The following is a 15,171-nucleotide window of genomic DNA, read 5'->3' on the forward strand; positions in this document are numbered from 1 at the left end:
ATTGGCAGGATTTCCCAGTGGGATTTCAATGAGGAAGGGAACCCGGGTCCTGCCAAGATTGGAAATCCCTGGGTTAAGGCGTCTAAGCCCCAGAATAGGGACCCCATGCGTCTATCAGCTGCTTACCTGGGCTCAGTCAGTGTCAGCGAAGGACCAGGCCTTGAGGGAGTGGGGATGGGAGGGAGAAGCAAAGACCTTGATCTTGGGACAGCCCAGAAGGGAAAAGACCAGGTGGCGTATGTAGATCACGATGCCCAGGAGGAGCAGCAGGTACCAAACGACAGGTCTGCTTGTAAGGCTATGTCATGGCCCAGGGGACTGATCCTGATGACCTCGGACAATTCTCTGAGGTCACCTCATGTAGGCTGCCCCTTTCACCAAGGGAAACTGAGGCCTTGGGAAGGGCAGGGACCCCCCCCCAAATAGGGTGCTTTCTCCCCCTTGGAGAGTCCACTTAGGCTCAGATCCCCTCTCGGCCACTTCAGAGCCATGAGCGGCCAGCCCCTCCCCTTCACCGAGCCTCAGTCTCATCATCTGTCCAGTGGGAGCAGAAGTCCACGTCCTGCGGCTACGCCCTGTACCTGAACACAGCAGTCCGTGCATCACGACAGTGCAGCAGTGACGGTTAGGACTGTTTTTGTTGTCCGGGAGGAAGGCTGGTACAGGGCAGGGGTGCTGTAACTTTCCACGGGAAGACAGCAGCTGCCACCTGCCGGCCCCACCCCTCCCTTCCCCTCCAGGTCGCTCTTCTCAGACAGGCCTGGTGTCAACAGAGAGGAGACCTCAGGGGGCCAGGGAGGGCCTGGGGGTCCATATGGGCCTGGTTGGCAGCAACCTGGCTTCGGCCCTGCAGCAAAGAGGGGGGATGCAGGGCCCCAGAATGACGGGAAGCCCGGGACAGCTGACTGGATGGGTGTGGGAGGGGCAGAGCCGGGGAAGTTTCAGGGACCTCCTCGGCCAGAATTGCGACAGCTTCTCTTTGGGGCTGCATTGCGGTAACGTGCCGTGGGTGATGAAGGCAGGACGTTTCTCGGAACGGGGCGGACTAGTGTGGAGTAGAAAATACAGGTCCGTGTCACTCACAGTAACAGCGATGCTCCTTCCGTGAACCCTGTGTATCATTTCTACTCGTTCAGGGGATTGCCGTGTGAAACGAACTTTCTAGTCACAGATGAAATTTCTGAAAGCCGCTCAGCTTTATTTGTCAACGTTAACCCCCCAAATAGGCATCGTGGGTGCAAGTCCGCAGGGCAAACAGGAAGAACGGGGTCCAAACCAGTGGGGAGACAGACACACAGAGCAAGTGAGCGAGTAAATTAACATAGTCCCTGGAGAGAGGGGCAGGTGCCAGGGGGTGGTAGGACAGGGCCGTGTGGCCGGGAGGGAGCCGGAAGTCCAGGGCAGACCCCGTGAGGAGGGCGCTGGGTCTGGAGAAAGGCTGCTCCAGGCCGAGGGGACAGTGTGCACAACCTCAGCGGGGCTCGCAGGACCTGGCACGTTCAGGGAAAGGCCCGGGGGGTGAGGAGGGCTGGCATGTGACAAGGGAAGGGCACCCCAGGCAGGGGCGCTGTACGAGCAAAGGGCGGCAGCGGGAATGACCCTGGCAGGCTCTGGACACCGCATGGGGGTGGAGCCCCCTGCCTGCCGGGACCGCAGGGGCTGGGGTTCTTCCCAAATGCACCTGCAGAGCTGGAGTGTGGGGGGTGTCGGGGGAGCTCGGTGCTGCCGTAGAGTACGCTTGAGCTCCAGAGGGCTGTGGGGAGGAGAAAGATGGTTCCCTGGGGGTGCTGGTTGTTAAACACGTCCCCTCTGACACGCCAGAACTCCGCTCAACCCCCCCGTGTGACATCCCCCCCACCCCGCCCCGTCTATGTCCTTCTGCTCTTCCTCCCTCCCGGCGCTGTTTCTGACCCTCTCGGAGACCAGACTTTGTCCTGGAAACCGGCAGTAGGGCCGGACAAGGGCGCCCTCATCTTCCCTGAGCCGTGCAGCCCCAACCCCGTGTCACCTCTGCCCCTCTGACCTGCCCTCCCCAGCCAGGCAAGCCTGGCTTGAGGTCCCCCAACCCTCATGTCCAAGGAACACCAGCTAAAAATACCCCCTGGCTCAGAGTGGAGGGTGGGCGCAGGACCTGCAAAGCCTGCTGCTGAGTGAGGGGAATGGGAGGAGGGCGGATGGGGCTGGCAGACCCTGGTTCCTTCCAGCTGAAGCTTCCTGTTGCCCAGGTGCAGGGGCTTGGGCTGGGGTCTCTGAGGAGGGGCAGCCAGGCTGGTCCCTAACATCACTGGCCGCAGCCCTCACAGCCCCTCCCACAGTCTCCACCTCTGTGGGTATGGTGTCCAGATTTTCTTTGTAAGGACACCAGTCCTGTGGGTTAGGCCCCGCCCCAGTGACCTCACCATCATACTGCGCAAAGACCCCGTCTCCGAAGGGTCCAGGGACTGGGCGTCAGGAATGCAACAAGATGACTCACCCGGGAACAGAGGCCCTGCGGCGCCTTTCATGGCTGACTCTTGGCCTCTTCCAGCCCGTGTCTGTCTGTCTGTCCATCTGGGGCTTCTCCTCTCCCACCTTTTCCTTCTCAGCTCTCTCTCCCTTCCCCTGCTCCCTGCTCTCCACTCTCCCTCTCTCCCACGCGGGACTCACACAGACCCAGAGTCCAGTCCTGCTTCGATCTTTCCCAGCCTGGTGACATCCCCCCCAGCAGCTTTCCCTCCCTAGCCTCAGTTTCCCCATCTGCCAAATGGAAAACCACCACCACTCCCACGTGCATTTTAACTTGCTGCACCTGGTCAGCATGGGAGGGCTCCGGGGTCCCCACGTCCCATCCTTGCGTCCGCCCTGGGTGGGCAGCAGCGGGGAGGCCACCCAACCAGTGGGGGCGGCGTGTCTTCACAGCTGGGGTTTTTTCCACTGGCCCCTGGGACGGGGCGGGGAGCCAGCTGGCAGCCCGGGCCTGGGGGACAGGCAGGAGTGGGGAAGGTCCGCCCTGTCTCTGAGAGGGCAGCGGCCAGCACTGTGGAACACAGCTGCGGGGCAGACTCAGACTTTCCATACCACGTGGCGGGGGGGTGGGAGGGGCAGGCTCCGGCCTGTGTCCCTGGACGTCCCATGCTCCATTTCCAGACTTCGACCTACATCACCACTCTTAATTCCCACAGAAACCCAAGGGCGCAGATCCTACCGTCCCCATTTCTCATGTGAGGAAACCGAGGCTCCCAAAGTCCGGTGCTCGCTCAAGGTCACTCCGATTCAAAACCCCCATCAGCCAGGGTATTGGGCTGCTCCGCCCCCTGCCCGCCCACTCAAGTTTCAAGCCGTAGTCCCACAGATACCCCCCCAAGCCCCGATTCCACAGGTTTCAGGGACGCTGGAGGAGAGGGTAGGCCTGCAGAGGCTGAACTTGGGCCCTGCTTCAGCCTCTCCTCTTCCTGTGTGACCCCAGCTGAGCGCAACACCCTCTCTGGTCCTCAGCTTTTGCACCTTTGAAGTGGGGCTGGCAACGCAGGCCATTGTTCAGCTTGAGGCCAGACACCAACGTGGCTGCATTTTCAAGTCTGCGCCCTTCACCTCCGACCCACGGCAGTGGGAGAAGGGCCCTTCCCTCTCCCACCCGAGCGGACATGCGCAATGCCGCCAACCTCGTCCGCGCCATGGACTTGGTTGCCGGTTTGAGTTTTTATAGCTCTGGTTCCCAGTGAGCCTGACAACCAATTCCTGTTTCCTGGGCACCAGGGGTCCCTTCTTTTGTCCATGACGTGTTTATTTCTTTTGCTTGCCCTTCTCCTGGGTTGTTCCTGGCTCCCTCGCTGGTCTGCAAATGCTCCTTCTGCATGAAAAGTGTGGACCCTTTCTGTGTGGTCTTTTCCCCAGTGTGCTAGTTCTTGTTGCCTTCTTTCTACCCTATGTTCATCAGTTTCTTAATTAATTAATCTATATATACTGAGCAACTACTGTGTACCAGGTGCTCCTTGGGGCCCTGGAGGTAGAACATTGAACAAAACAGACCATGCCCGCCCCACCCTGGAGATCACATTCTCCTGAGAGACAAACAATAGACAAAATAAATTCTAGAATATGGGAGAGAGTAGTAACTGCTACAGGGTAAGAAAGAAGGGATGCAATTTTAAATAAAGAGATCAGAAAAGGCTGTGCTGAGAAGGTAACATTTGAGCAAAGGTTGAAGGAGGTTTAGAAGCAGTCCACTCCTAGAACTGGGGTGCAAGTTCCAGACAGAGGGAACAGCCCGTGCAAAGGCCCTGAGGCAGAAGCGCAGCTGGTGCGTCTGAGGAGGCCTGTGTGGCTGGAGAGGCCACAGGGGGTGAGCAGTGGGAGAGGAGGTCAGAGATGAAGTGGGGCCAGTCCTCTGGGGCCCGGAGGGCCGTGTTGAGGACTTGGGCTTTTACTTGTGCGTGAGATGGCAGCCAGCAGAGTTGTGAGCTGGAGAGAGACTGGCGTGTCTTTGTTGTGACAGGGTCACCCTGGATGTTGAGAATAGCCTGCGGGTGGGGCTGATGAAGGCGACAGGAGCCCGGTGGGGAGGTGGGCTTTGATGTGGTAGGTGTGCTTGAGTGTTTTCCTTCCTTTTTTTTTTTTATTTCTAACACTGATTTTACGCTTTTACTTAAAAGAGTCCACATTCCGTTTCTGCAGTTCTTTAATAGCTATTACATCTAAATGCTTTTTAAAAAATGTCCTGAAAAGCGCCACATGAAAAGTCCCACCCTCTCCGTGTCCCCACCTGGCCCCTGGCCTGCCCGCCCTCCCCCTTTTCCTGGCCTCACGGTGGTGCAGAGGCTGGGACTCTGCCTCGCTGCTGTTTCCCCACCACCTCATCACAAGGTCAAACCAAACATCCCCACCCCACACCGCAGACCTGAAGCACTTCCTGCCCCACTCCCTGGGAGGCCAAACCACACAGCCCTGTCTGCACACGCTGCCCCAGGCCGTGGGAACCTGCCAGCCCAGGCCTCCCTGCCCCTCCCCTCCCCAGCCCTGCTGGCCTCCCCCCCCCCCCCGCCACCCCAGAGTGCTACACTGTGAGCACACGGAGACCAAGAGGGTGGGGGAGAGTGACTCCGAGCCACTAGGCCTCTGGATAAATCTGACCCCAAGTGGCAAACCACCCCTCAAAATGTCTCCTTAGGGAACTGTTTGTACCCTTTCATCCCTACCAGTGGACTTGGGGGGAGGACAAGGGCGAGAGGTCCTACTTGACAGGGAAAATGGAAGCCCATAGAAGCTCCGCAGCTCGTCCAGGCAGACAGGGTGCTGGAGCGAGCACAAGGGGAGTGGGCGAGGCCTGCAGACAGCAGCCGTTGATGGCTTGTGTGTTTGCTGGGCCCACGGGGCACCCGGTCTTCCCTGAGCTGGCTGTGTTGTCCTTAGGCTCCTGGGTTCTGCAGAGGGTGTAGGGGTAGGGACCTGGTTGGCCCCAGAACTGTGGAGGGCAGGGGTTCGGGTGCAGGTAGGGTGGGCACGGAAAGGGTACAGGTGCCAGGAACAGGCCCTCGGAGCTCGGGAACCCCTCGCTGAGCTTCCTCCTCCCCACGACATGGCACTCTCACTTCTGCCCCCTCCTCACCAACTTGGACCCAAATGACTGAGCCCTGAGCTCCCCTGGGCCTCCCAAGGGGCCCCTGGGTAAGTGCCAGGTGTTCGGAGGACTCCTGAAGCCAATCAGGTGACCTGGAAACCACCATCGGAGACGGGGCACGCCTGGGGCCTGCGGGGCAGTGGGGACGGGTGGCCAGCTGTAGGTGGAGGGTGGAAACTCAGCTGCCCTAAAGGGAGTGTCAGTGTGGCTTCCTGCTCTCCTGGGGCCCCGAGCCACCTCGATGCCTGGGGCAGAGCGGGGTGGCCAAAGCGGACAGATGGAACCTCTGTGCAGCCTGCTCAGGGCTGAGCCAGCACCAGGGTCCAGGTCAGGGGCTTCAGTCCACCTGTCGGGCGCAGGGGTCTCAGAGGGCTGGCTCTTTTCCAGATGTCCCCACAGATCAGCCTGGTGGGGTCATTCTGGCCACTGACTCAAAAACTCCAAGACCCAGAGCCAGCTGGGCAACTTAGTGAAGTCGCTTTCCCTCTCTGGGCCTCAGTCCCATCGTTTGCAAAATAAACAAGAAGTAGATTTCATCTCATGTGCCATCTCTGCTTAAGTGGGGGTGACCTCCTGGAGCACAGTGCTGAGCAGGATTCTGAAGTTGTCTTCTGGCTTAGTGGAAAGGAGTGCGGGGATTGATTGGTGATGCCTGCCATGGGTGCTGCGTAGGCTGTAGTACTACGCCCATCACATATTTGCTGTCCCCACTCAAGTCTTGCGTCTAGGGGAGCATTTGGCATTAGAGCCACTGCTTCGAAATATATCAGACCCCCTCCAAGAGACCACAGGGCACCACTTTCTTATTTGCCTCTCCTCCGCCATTCGGCACTTACTAGAAGCCATGTGTGCTGAGTTTCCCCCTCAACCTGAGGGTCCCAGGGCTGGGTCGGAGATGTTTCCAGAAGCTCAGAATTTGGGGAAAGAGACAGGAGTGGAACCAAGCAATGAGAAAGCAAGACCGAAAATGTCTGGGTCCTCAAAACACGATAAACACAGTCCCTTGGGAATTAAAAGGAGGAGTGGATATGAATGTGCTTGAGGTAGATGGGAAAAGGCCTCCTGGGGACAGTGACCTTGAACCTCTCATCAGAGGGCAGCTTCGAAATGTCTGGCTCCCCCAAAATCATGGAACTCCTGTCTCCAACCGGATGGAGAGCGTTTCTGGGAATTTCTTAGAGAAGTTTGCCCCGGCTGCTCCCACAGGATGCTGAGTAGCAAGCATCCTCACTGAGAATGAATGTTGGCAGAGAGCCCCCAGGGAGCCCCCCCCCAGGGAGCCCCCTGGGACTCCTCGAGGTTCACTGCAGATGTGTGCAAGGGACGCGTGGGGACGGTGAGCCCGAGCCATGCACGTGGGCCCTCCACGGGGCCCCTCCCCACAAAACCTGGGTTCCTGCATTCTTCACAAAACAAGTGTTTACTGACCTCTTCTGTGTGCTAGATGCCAGCATCGATGCCGGGTGACCAGGAGGAGATGAGACAGGGTGGCGGAGGCTTGACTGAGCCTCTGGGGCTGGGGGAAGCCTTTTGGACAGAAGTCACAGCAAGTGCAAAGGCCTTGAAAGGCAACTGTGCCCAGCACGTTGCAGCAGTGGCAGGCGTGTCTGGAGTAACCTGGTGGAGCGGGCTAGAGTTGAGGTCACAGAGGTAGGGAGCGCCTGGCCATGCCAAAGACTTCATGATGTGCAGTCATGATTACTTAATGCTGTGACAAAGTAAAAAAGTTAAGGGCAAAGGCAGGCATCTCTAGAGTGAAGTGGTAGGAAGGTCTCTGATCAGAAGACATTGGAGCAGAAACCTGTATTAAGTGAGGGAGCAAGACAGGAGAATACCTGGGGAAGAGCGCCCTGGGAGAGATTTCAGCAAGTGCAAAGGCCCTGGGGTGGGCATGTGCCTGTCATGTTTGAAGGGCAGCAGGGAGACTGAGGAAGCTGGGGTGGGAGATGAGGGGTGAGCATGGGGGAAATAGAGGTCCATGGGCAGGTAGGTACTGGCTGTATTATGTAGGGTGAGGGGGTTGGATTTACTCTGGGCAAGGCAAGAGCCACAGGGGATGGGGGCAGAGGGCAAACAGGATCAGGTTGGGGTGAGAGAGGCAGCAGGAAGACCAGCTTGGCAGCGGGGCCCATCTCTGCCCTGGGGTGGCCGGGCGGGGCTTCTGTCAGAGCATATTTCAAAGGCGCTTGAAGGACTCTTTGTGACCCCTCGCCAGGCTGGGCCCCAAAAGGGTGCAGCAGAGAGAGAGAGGGCCAGCCCCCCCACTTCCGGGAGACCTGCGGGCCGCATTCTCTTGTCCAGGGCAGGAGGATGTTCTCACTGCCTCGAGGAGGCAGCACACCCCACATCAAAAGGGGGCCCAGGTGGCTCCCACGCTCAGGCGTCGTGGGAACACTGCTACCCCGGGTTCTCGCAGGGGGCCTGCAGATTGAGAGGGGCTGGGGGCCACCCGGGACTGTCCCCCAGCTCACTGAGGTAAATAAAAAGCAGCCCCACGGTCACACCCTGCTCCCCGCCCTCTTCCCAGGAGCAAGACTGCCTTTTGTAACCCAGGGCTCTGGTTCTTAAGCAGCGCCAGAAATTGTAGGGCACCTGAGACCTAAAGCCTTCCCCTTTGGGCTTCCCCTCCCCACTGTGCTGCCTAACTCCCAGACCAAAGGTTCAGCAAGACCATGGGCATGAACTGGACCAGACTTTGGGCATTCTATAGATCTGGGGCAGCACTCTCACTTATTGGTAGAGGCTGCCTGAAGCACTGTGCTGAAGATTCTGCTCAGCTTGAGAGTGTGCTGCGATCAACTAGCGATGTCTGCCACAGGCAGCAACAAGACATGGGATTACATATGCTGAATAGTTCTCTTTCCACCCATTTTATAGAGAGCCCTGGAGAGAAGGAGGGCTGTTTTTTCATGAGACAGAAGGGAAGGAGGAGGGTGGGGAGACCTGGATATGTTGCCAGGATGTCTCCAATAGAAGCATTTGGAAGGACAGGCAAGGGAAGAGGATAAGCTCGAGGTCCATGCCTCTCTGCTTTCCTATAACATTATGGGGAGACATAGAATAGGGTGGTGATACCCCCAGGAAGGTCCTGGAGGATTATAACAGACCCTGGGAAGACTCTTGGGTTCCAGCGGGCTGCGGGAAGGACATTAAGACTCTCACCTCTGCACCAAACTGTGCTTTAGATGCTTCAACTCACTGACCCCTCACAAGACTCTATCCTCATTACAGATGGGGAAACTGAGGCACAGCACATTCCCACCCACACACACCTCAACTGACCAGGCCCTGGGCCCCATGATGCCGGCCCTCCCACTGCACCTCCCTCAGGACCTGTGCTCTGTGATGCCAGGTCACCAAAGTGTTTAGATACCCGGACACGTGCTCCGGACACGGCCCTCAGAGGGGTCTGGCCGACCCTGATGAAGCCTGTGTGCAGTGCGTGTGTGCGTCTTACCATGTGTGTGATTCTGTGTGAGGTGTGGGCCTCCCGGCTGAACATCTGTGTGTCATGATGGGGGACCGTGGGTCACAGTGCGCCTGCCCAAGTCCCCATGTGCAGATGGCAGGGTCCCCTTGCAGGCTGCGTAGTGCAGGGCACTCACGAGGACCAGGGTGCATTGCCCCGAGTTTGCCATCTGTTCTTCCACAGCGATGTGTGTTTGGGAGGCGGCCCTGGCCGAGGTGTGCGGCTCTGCACGATCCGGCGTCCCTGGCTGGCCGAGTGTCCTCGCAGTGTGTGCACATGTGTGGTCACTCTGGTGTGCGGTGTGCTCCCTGGGGTGTACATGTATGTGTTTGTGTGGGGTTCCTCATGCAGAAGTGTGTGTGTGTGTCTGAATCACAGGGTGTGTTTCCTAATGTTTTTCATGTGTATTTTTGCACACACGCTTGCCCGTTATGTATTCCCTGGTGTGTGTGTGTGTGTGCAGAGGTGCGTGGCATACTCCCCAAGTATATGTGTGTCTGTATTTGTATGTGGGAATGGGTCTCCGTGCAGTGTGTTTTTGTGTGCCTGTGTGTGTACACATGGGAGGCATGTTCCCAGGGGGATGCCCATTTTGTGCAGTGTTCTCCACATATGTGTGTATATCTGTGCAGGCGTGTGTGTGTATACATACAGCACACGTTCCCCAAGGGATTGTGTGTGTGTGTTTCTGGACCCGCCGCAGCTGCACTCAAGCCTGCCAAGTGTCCTGTCTGCCTGAAGCCAGCACTCCGGTGCCAACAGCGACTGACGAGGCAGCATTGACCGGGCTCAGTCCTTAGCAGGCAGGCTAAGGGGGCTGTGGCAGCTTCTCCCCCAGCCGTCACTGCCCCATCCCTTCCTGCACCCCATCCTGGCCCAGCCCCTAGGCCCCTCAGGCTGCCTCCGGCTTTCAGAATCCAGCTCTTTATCAAGACTTGTCCGTCCCGGGACCATGCCCACCAACAGCTGAGCACGGTGGTGTGAGGGTTCCCGCAGGCTCTCTCATGCAGCCACTGCAACGGCCTCATGGGCGAGGTGCTGTTGTCCCCGTTTTACAGAGAAGGAAACTGAGAGTCACAGAGGTTGAGTGACTTGCCCCAGCTCATCACTGACGGTGATGAGCAGAAGTCACACCACGGTGTAGTGGGCTGAGGTGCAGGGAAGCGAAACTACCCGCCCCCCAGGATGACATAGGGCCAGTGATGACGGTGACAGTAATGATTGATGCTATTAGAGCCTTTATTTGGTCCTGGGAATGGTGCTTGGCCCTTGATCTGTGTAGAGTTTCATCGGCTCTTCGCAGCCAACAGAAGGTGCCACCTTGTCCCACTTTACAGAAGAAATGGGCTTATGAGAAGGGGGTTGCTGTGCTGGGTGTCCCCCAGAGGGTCTGTGCTTGAGCCGAGAGAGGAAAGCAGCTCTGGCAGTTTCCAGAAGTCAGAGCTCTAGAGGGAGGGCGAAGAGGAGACGCAGACCACAGTTTCCCAGGGTCCCTTCATTTGAAGGGAGGATGACGCCTTAGTCTCGGGAACTGACATCAGTAGGCACTGCAGAGGTGAAAACAAAATGTTCGTCGTCAAGTGTCTTTGGAGAACCTGGGTTTACCATCGCCAACCATGCGTCCTGAGCCAGGACTTTCATATGCTTATGCGGATTGTGAATTTCCCAGGAGGGGGACTTGGAGGTGTTCCCCCACTTCCTGAGTCCCGGACCCTTCTTTCCCAGACCTCTGACTCTGAGAGGCCGGATGACCAGCTTGCCAATAGCTGGGTTTCAGGCCCAGCGGCCAGGGAAAGGGAGCCTCTGGAACCGAGCGCTCTCATTAGGGGGAAGGCCAGCTGTGGAATGGGGGGAAGTCAGTACCAAGTCTAGGGGCTCATGCCATTATAACCCCGGTTGGGTCCTGGGGACACCCTGCCTTATCACGGGAGGATGTCAGAGTCGGCATCGAGTTCCCTGGGGCTCACTCTAGATGTCTGGGACAGGCACAGAGGGGTCAGACTAGGCCCAGGGGCCAGAGCCAGAAGGTAAGCCAGGGTCCCTTGATGCTCTGATGTGGGGGCTGGAATCCAGCTGCAGCCTCTTCCACGTCTCCCCTCAGGGTCCCCGCGCTTCCAGTGAAGAACTTGAATGGTACCGGTCCAGTCCACCCGGCCCTGGCAGGTGAGGTCCAGCCCAGGATTCCAAAGGAGGGTGGGGCCCAGGAGGAGGCAGCTTCACCTGTCGGCCCCTTGACTCCACCCCTTAACGAGCTGGTGGGAGGGGCCCAGAAGAAACGCCCTCACGCCCTGGGCCATGGGACAGGGTGGGCTGAGCCCGCAAAAGGTCTTCATTCCACTTGGCTTTAACCTGGGGTGAGGCCCGGGAGTATGGCCCAGGGCCCACCCAACTCGTCCAGCTCAGGACCCCACGATCCCTAGGCAGGTGGGCGGAGTCTGAGGGAGAGGCTCCAAACGTACACCCAATGATGGGAGGGTGGGACTGCTGGGTGGGCGGGGCATGGAGGGCTCTCCGCCCCTGACTGCCCAGGGCACGCCCCCAGGGATGACCGGGATCCTGCTGTGCGCCGCCGGGCTGCCCGTGTGCCTGACAAGGGCCCCCAAGCCGATCCTGCACCCACCGCCAGTGAGCAAGAGCGACGTCAAGCCCGTGCCCGGCGTGCCTGGGGTGTGCCGCAAGACCAAGAAGAAGCACCTCAAGAAGAGTACGCCCTCCGCTCCCTACCCTGACCCCTGAACTTAACCCTGCTAACCTATGACCACAACTCCTCTGACCCCTCAGCTCCAGTTTGCTGGTGGGAGTAGGACTTCTCCTCCATCTCCTGACCTCAACTCCCCTCTCCCCGACCCCTTCTGCCACCAACATCTAACCCCTACCAAGCCCACCTCTCTAACCCCGACTCCGCCCGAGCCAAGGCCTCAGGGAACCCTGAAGCCCAGTCCCTTGCGTCCTTGCAGGTAAGAACCCTGAGGATGTGGTGCGGAGGTACATGCAGAAGGTGAAGAACCCGCCCGATGAGGTGAGTCTCCTGGGGGAGCTGGGCGGAGGGCCCTCTCTCCCCGCCCCCAGGAGGACGTCCTCGGGGTTCTGAGTGTCCCAGTCCCTTCTCCCAGTTTGTGGGTCTGCCTTTCCGCTTCCTTTACAAAGTCTTTTCATAAACAGAAATGCCGAAGTTTCATAGAATCACAAGTATCGGTCCTTTGGTGATCAGCAGTTCTTGTCTCTGATTTTCACTCATATACTTTTTTAAAGTTTTGCTTTTGCTAGTCTGCCCTTTCATCCCTCGGGGCAGGGAGGTGTGAGGGCACCACAGATCTGAATTTGATATACAGGGGTGTCCTCTTCCTGTGACAAACGGGTGCCCTCCCCGCAGGACTGCACCATCTGCATGGAGCGGCTGGTCACGGCCTCCGGCTACGAGGGCGTGCTTCGGCACAAGGGCGTGCGGCCCGAGCTCGTGGGCCGCCTGGGCCGCTGCGGCCACATGTACCACCTCCTGTGCCTCGTGGCCATGTACTCCAATGGCAACAAGGTGAGCCGGTGGGGACAGTGGGCGGGGAACAGGCAAGGGAGCCCAGAGGGCCCGGGACCCCCGGGACCTCATCTCCAGCCCCCCTGCCCCAGGATGGCAGCCTGCAGTGCCCCACCTGCAAGGCCATCTATGGGGAGAAGACGGGCACCCAGCCGCCCGGGAAGATGGAGTTCCACCTCATCCCTCACTCGCTGCCCGGCTTCGCTGACACCCAGACCATCCGCATCGTCTACGACATCCCCACGGGCATCCAGGTGAGCCCCCCTCGGACCCTGACCCCAACCCCTTTGACCCTTTCAAAGGCCCCCAATACCTGTCTGTGGTTCAAGCCCCTGCTTCTCCTCCCGCAGGGCCCCGAGCACCCCAACCCCGGCAAGAAGTTCACCGCGAGAGGCTTCCCGCGCCACTGCTACCTGCCCAACAATGAGAAGGGCCGGAAGGTGGGTGCAGGGCTGGGGGCCAGGGCCCCGGCCACAGGCAGCCCGGCCCGTGATGCTCATCATCCCGTCTTTGCTCTCACATCGTTTCCCACACCAGCAGGGACCACACAGCCACCTAGCACGCGTCCAGCCCTGCCGGGCACTGCTGAGGCCTCGGCCTTGGCCTTGACTGGATTTTACAGATAAAGAAGCAGAGCCCCTGCCCAAGTCACACAGCTAGCCAGTGATGGAGCCTGGATTTGAACCCAGGCATCCCAGGCTCTTCACTACCACACTATAGATTTTGTCCGCTTTTACTTTTTGCTCTTTGAGAGAAGCCAGAAATTCTGATTTTCAAGTGACATCTCCAGGTTTTTAAATATTGCCGGTGAAGTCACAAAACGGGTATTTAATACAGTGTGATGTCCAGACCGAACACACGGAGGCCATCATTTTGAGGCCCTTCCTTAGCCCCAGAAGAAACAGGCCCATAAACCGGGGAGAGCTTTCTGCTGGGAGAGTCAGGGAAGGCAGAGGCCAAGCTGGGCAGCCACGTGGCACCCAGCTAGACTCCGGAGGTCCTAAGAGAGCTGCAGTGTGGCCGGGAGGGGAGGGGAGGCTAGGCCGTGACCCCGCCCCACCACCCCGCCCTCCAGGTGTTGAAACTGCTCATCACCGCCTGGGAACGGAGGCTCATCTTCACCATCGGCACGTCCAACACCACCGGCGAGTCGGACACCGTGGTGTGGAACGAGATCCACCACAAGACCGAGTTTGGGTCCAACCTCACGGGCCACGGCTACCCGGATGCGAGCTACCTGGACAACGTGCTGGCCGAGCTCACAGCCCAGGGTGTGTCCGAGGCCACGGCCAAGGCCTGAGGCCCCAGGCTGCCCACCTTCCCTCCTGCTTTGCCCCTTGTCTGGCACAGGCCTCCCTCCGCCAGGTGTGTCCCCCTGGTGGCCCAGGGTCAGGACCAGGGAGGAGTCTGCAGAAGAAGCCAGAAGCATTCCAGAGATTTGGCTGGTGGCCCTTGAGAATGGTGGGAAGACGGCAGGCCAGCCAGCTCCGACCCTGAGAGGGTCGCAAAGAGAGTACCAGAAACCACAGCGACCTCCCTACCAAAAAGACAGAGCCCCCACCCCCCCATACAACACACGTGTCCCGTTGAACACATGCACGCACACCCACGTGCCTCGACTTCCCCCCAATCTGGGGGGGACCCCTGTGACAGAAGACCCCTGTGACACCCCACGTGGCTCCCCTGTGTCTCTATCACATCTGCACAGGCTTGTCTGCCAGCAGGAGGATTTGGATCAAGCACTTAGGGGCCTGCTTTGGCTCCAAGGAGAAAAAGGGGTGCTTGGGAAGCTCCGCTGACCCCCATCTCTGTCATCCATCTCTGCCCCCCAGATTTTTGAAGTTTTGCAAAGGGACAGGCCAGAGAGGCGGTACTAGAGGTATCTTACTTTGTCTCCTCACCCTCCTGGGACCCTGACGTCCTCCTCCTCCCCACCTCCCATTCCCAGGCCTTACTGTCTGTCCCACATAAAGGCACTGTTCTCTCTGCCACCCCGCCCCATCCTCTCCATCACATCGTTCCCAATGTCAAGATCCAAAGGCTGGAGTTTCTGGCTTCAGGAGAGAGAAGAGGAGGCCTGGCTTAGGCCAGCAGGTCTGAAAAGCAGACTGGAGAGCAAAGAGTCCATTTCCCTTACTTGGAAGTGGGCAGCGGGGTGGCTGATGGTGTTGGCCAACCAGGGGCCTGTTGCCCAGGCAACTCACCAGCTCCGCCTCTGTTGATTGGCTGCCTCGGTGGAAGTCAGCCAAGATTTAAAGGGATGCCAGTGATTGCTCTTTTGAAAACCTACCAGTCCCACTGTGGGTGGAGAAATAAACGGTCTTTCTCCTCCTCGCCCTGTCTATTCCTGCCAAGGATGGGGGGTGGCTCTGTTCTTGGGGACCTTTGGTTCACCCCATAAAGCAGCTTGCAGCAAACGACGCCAGGACCATGGCCTCTTCCAGCCTTGGGCAGCTGGCAGTGTGGGGTCCCCATAATTCTCTTGTCCCGCAGCAGGGGGTGTGATGGCGGCAGAGGCAGACCCTCCCATTCCTCGTACCTAAGCAAGCAGAGATTCAAGTTCTGTTCTCGGGC

General features: G+C 58.7%; 1 protein-coding gene across 1 annotated transcript in view; it reads left to right on the plus strand.

Annotated features, from left to right (window-relative positions):
- Positions 1-14,927, plus strand: part of DTX1 (deltex E3 ubiquitin ligase 1) — a 32,081-nt gene extending 17,154 nt beyond the window's left edge. Inside the window, exons 3-9 of the mRNA XM_053669902.1 lie at positions 11,167-11,228; positions 11,608-11,769; positions 12,023-12,084; positions 12,439-12,597; positions 12,690-12,851; positions 12,948-13,037; positions 13,673-14,927. Of these exons, the coding sequence (XP_053525877.1) occupies positions 11,167-11,228; positions 11,608-11,769; positions 12,023-12,084; positions 12,439-12,597; positions 12,690-12,851; positions 12,948-13,037; positions 13,673-13,897 (922 nt within the window). The 3' untranslated portion in view covers positions 13,898-14,927. The remainder of the gene's footprint in view (positions 1-11,166; positions 11,229-11,607; positions 11,770-12,022; positions 12,085-12,438; positions 12,598-12,689; positions 12,852-12,947; positions 13,038-13,672) is intronic.
- Positions 14,928-15,171: the final 244 nt, after the last annotated feature.

The sequence above is a fragment of the Artibeus jamaicensis genome, unplaced genomic scaffold, assembly GCF_021234435.1.
Source record: "Artibeus jamaicensis isolate MK-2021 breed Jamaican fruit bat unplaced genomic scaffold, CSHL_Jam_final contig_525, whole genome shotgun sequence".
Classification (NCBI taxonomy): domain Eukaryota; kingdom Metazoa; phylum Chordata; class Mammalia; order Chiroptera; family Phyllostomidae; genus Artibeus; species Artibeus jamaicensis.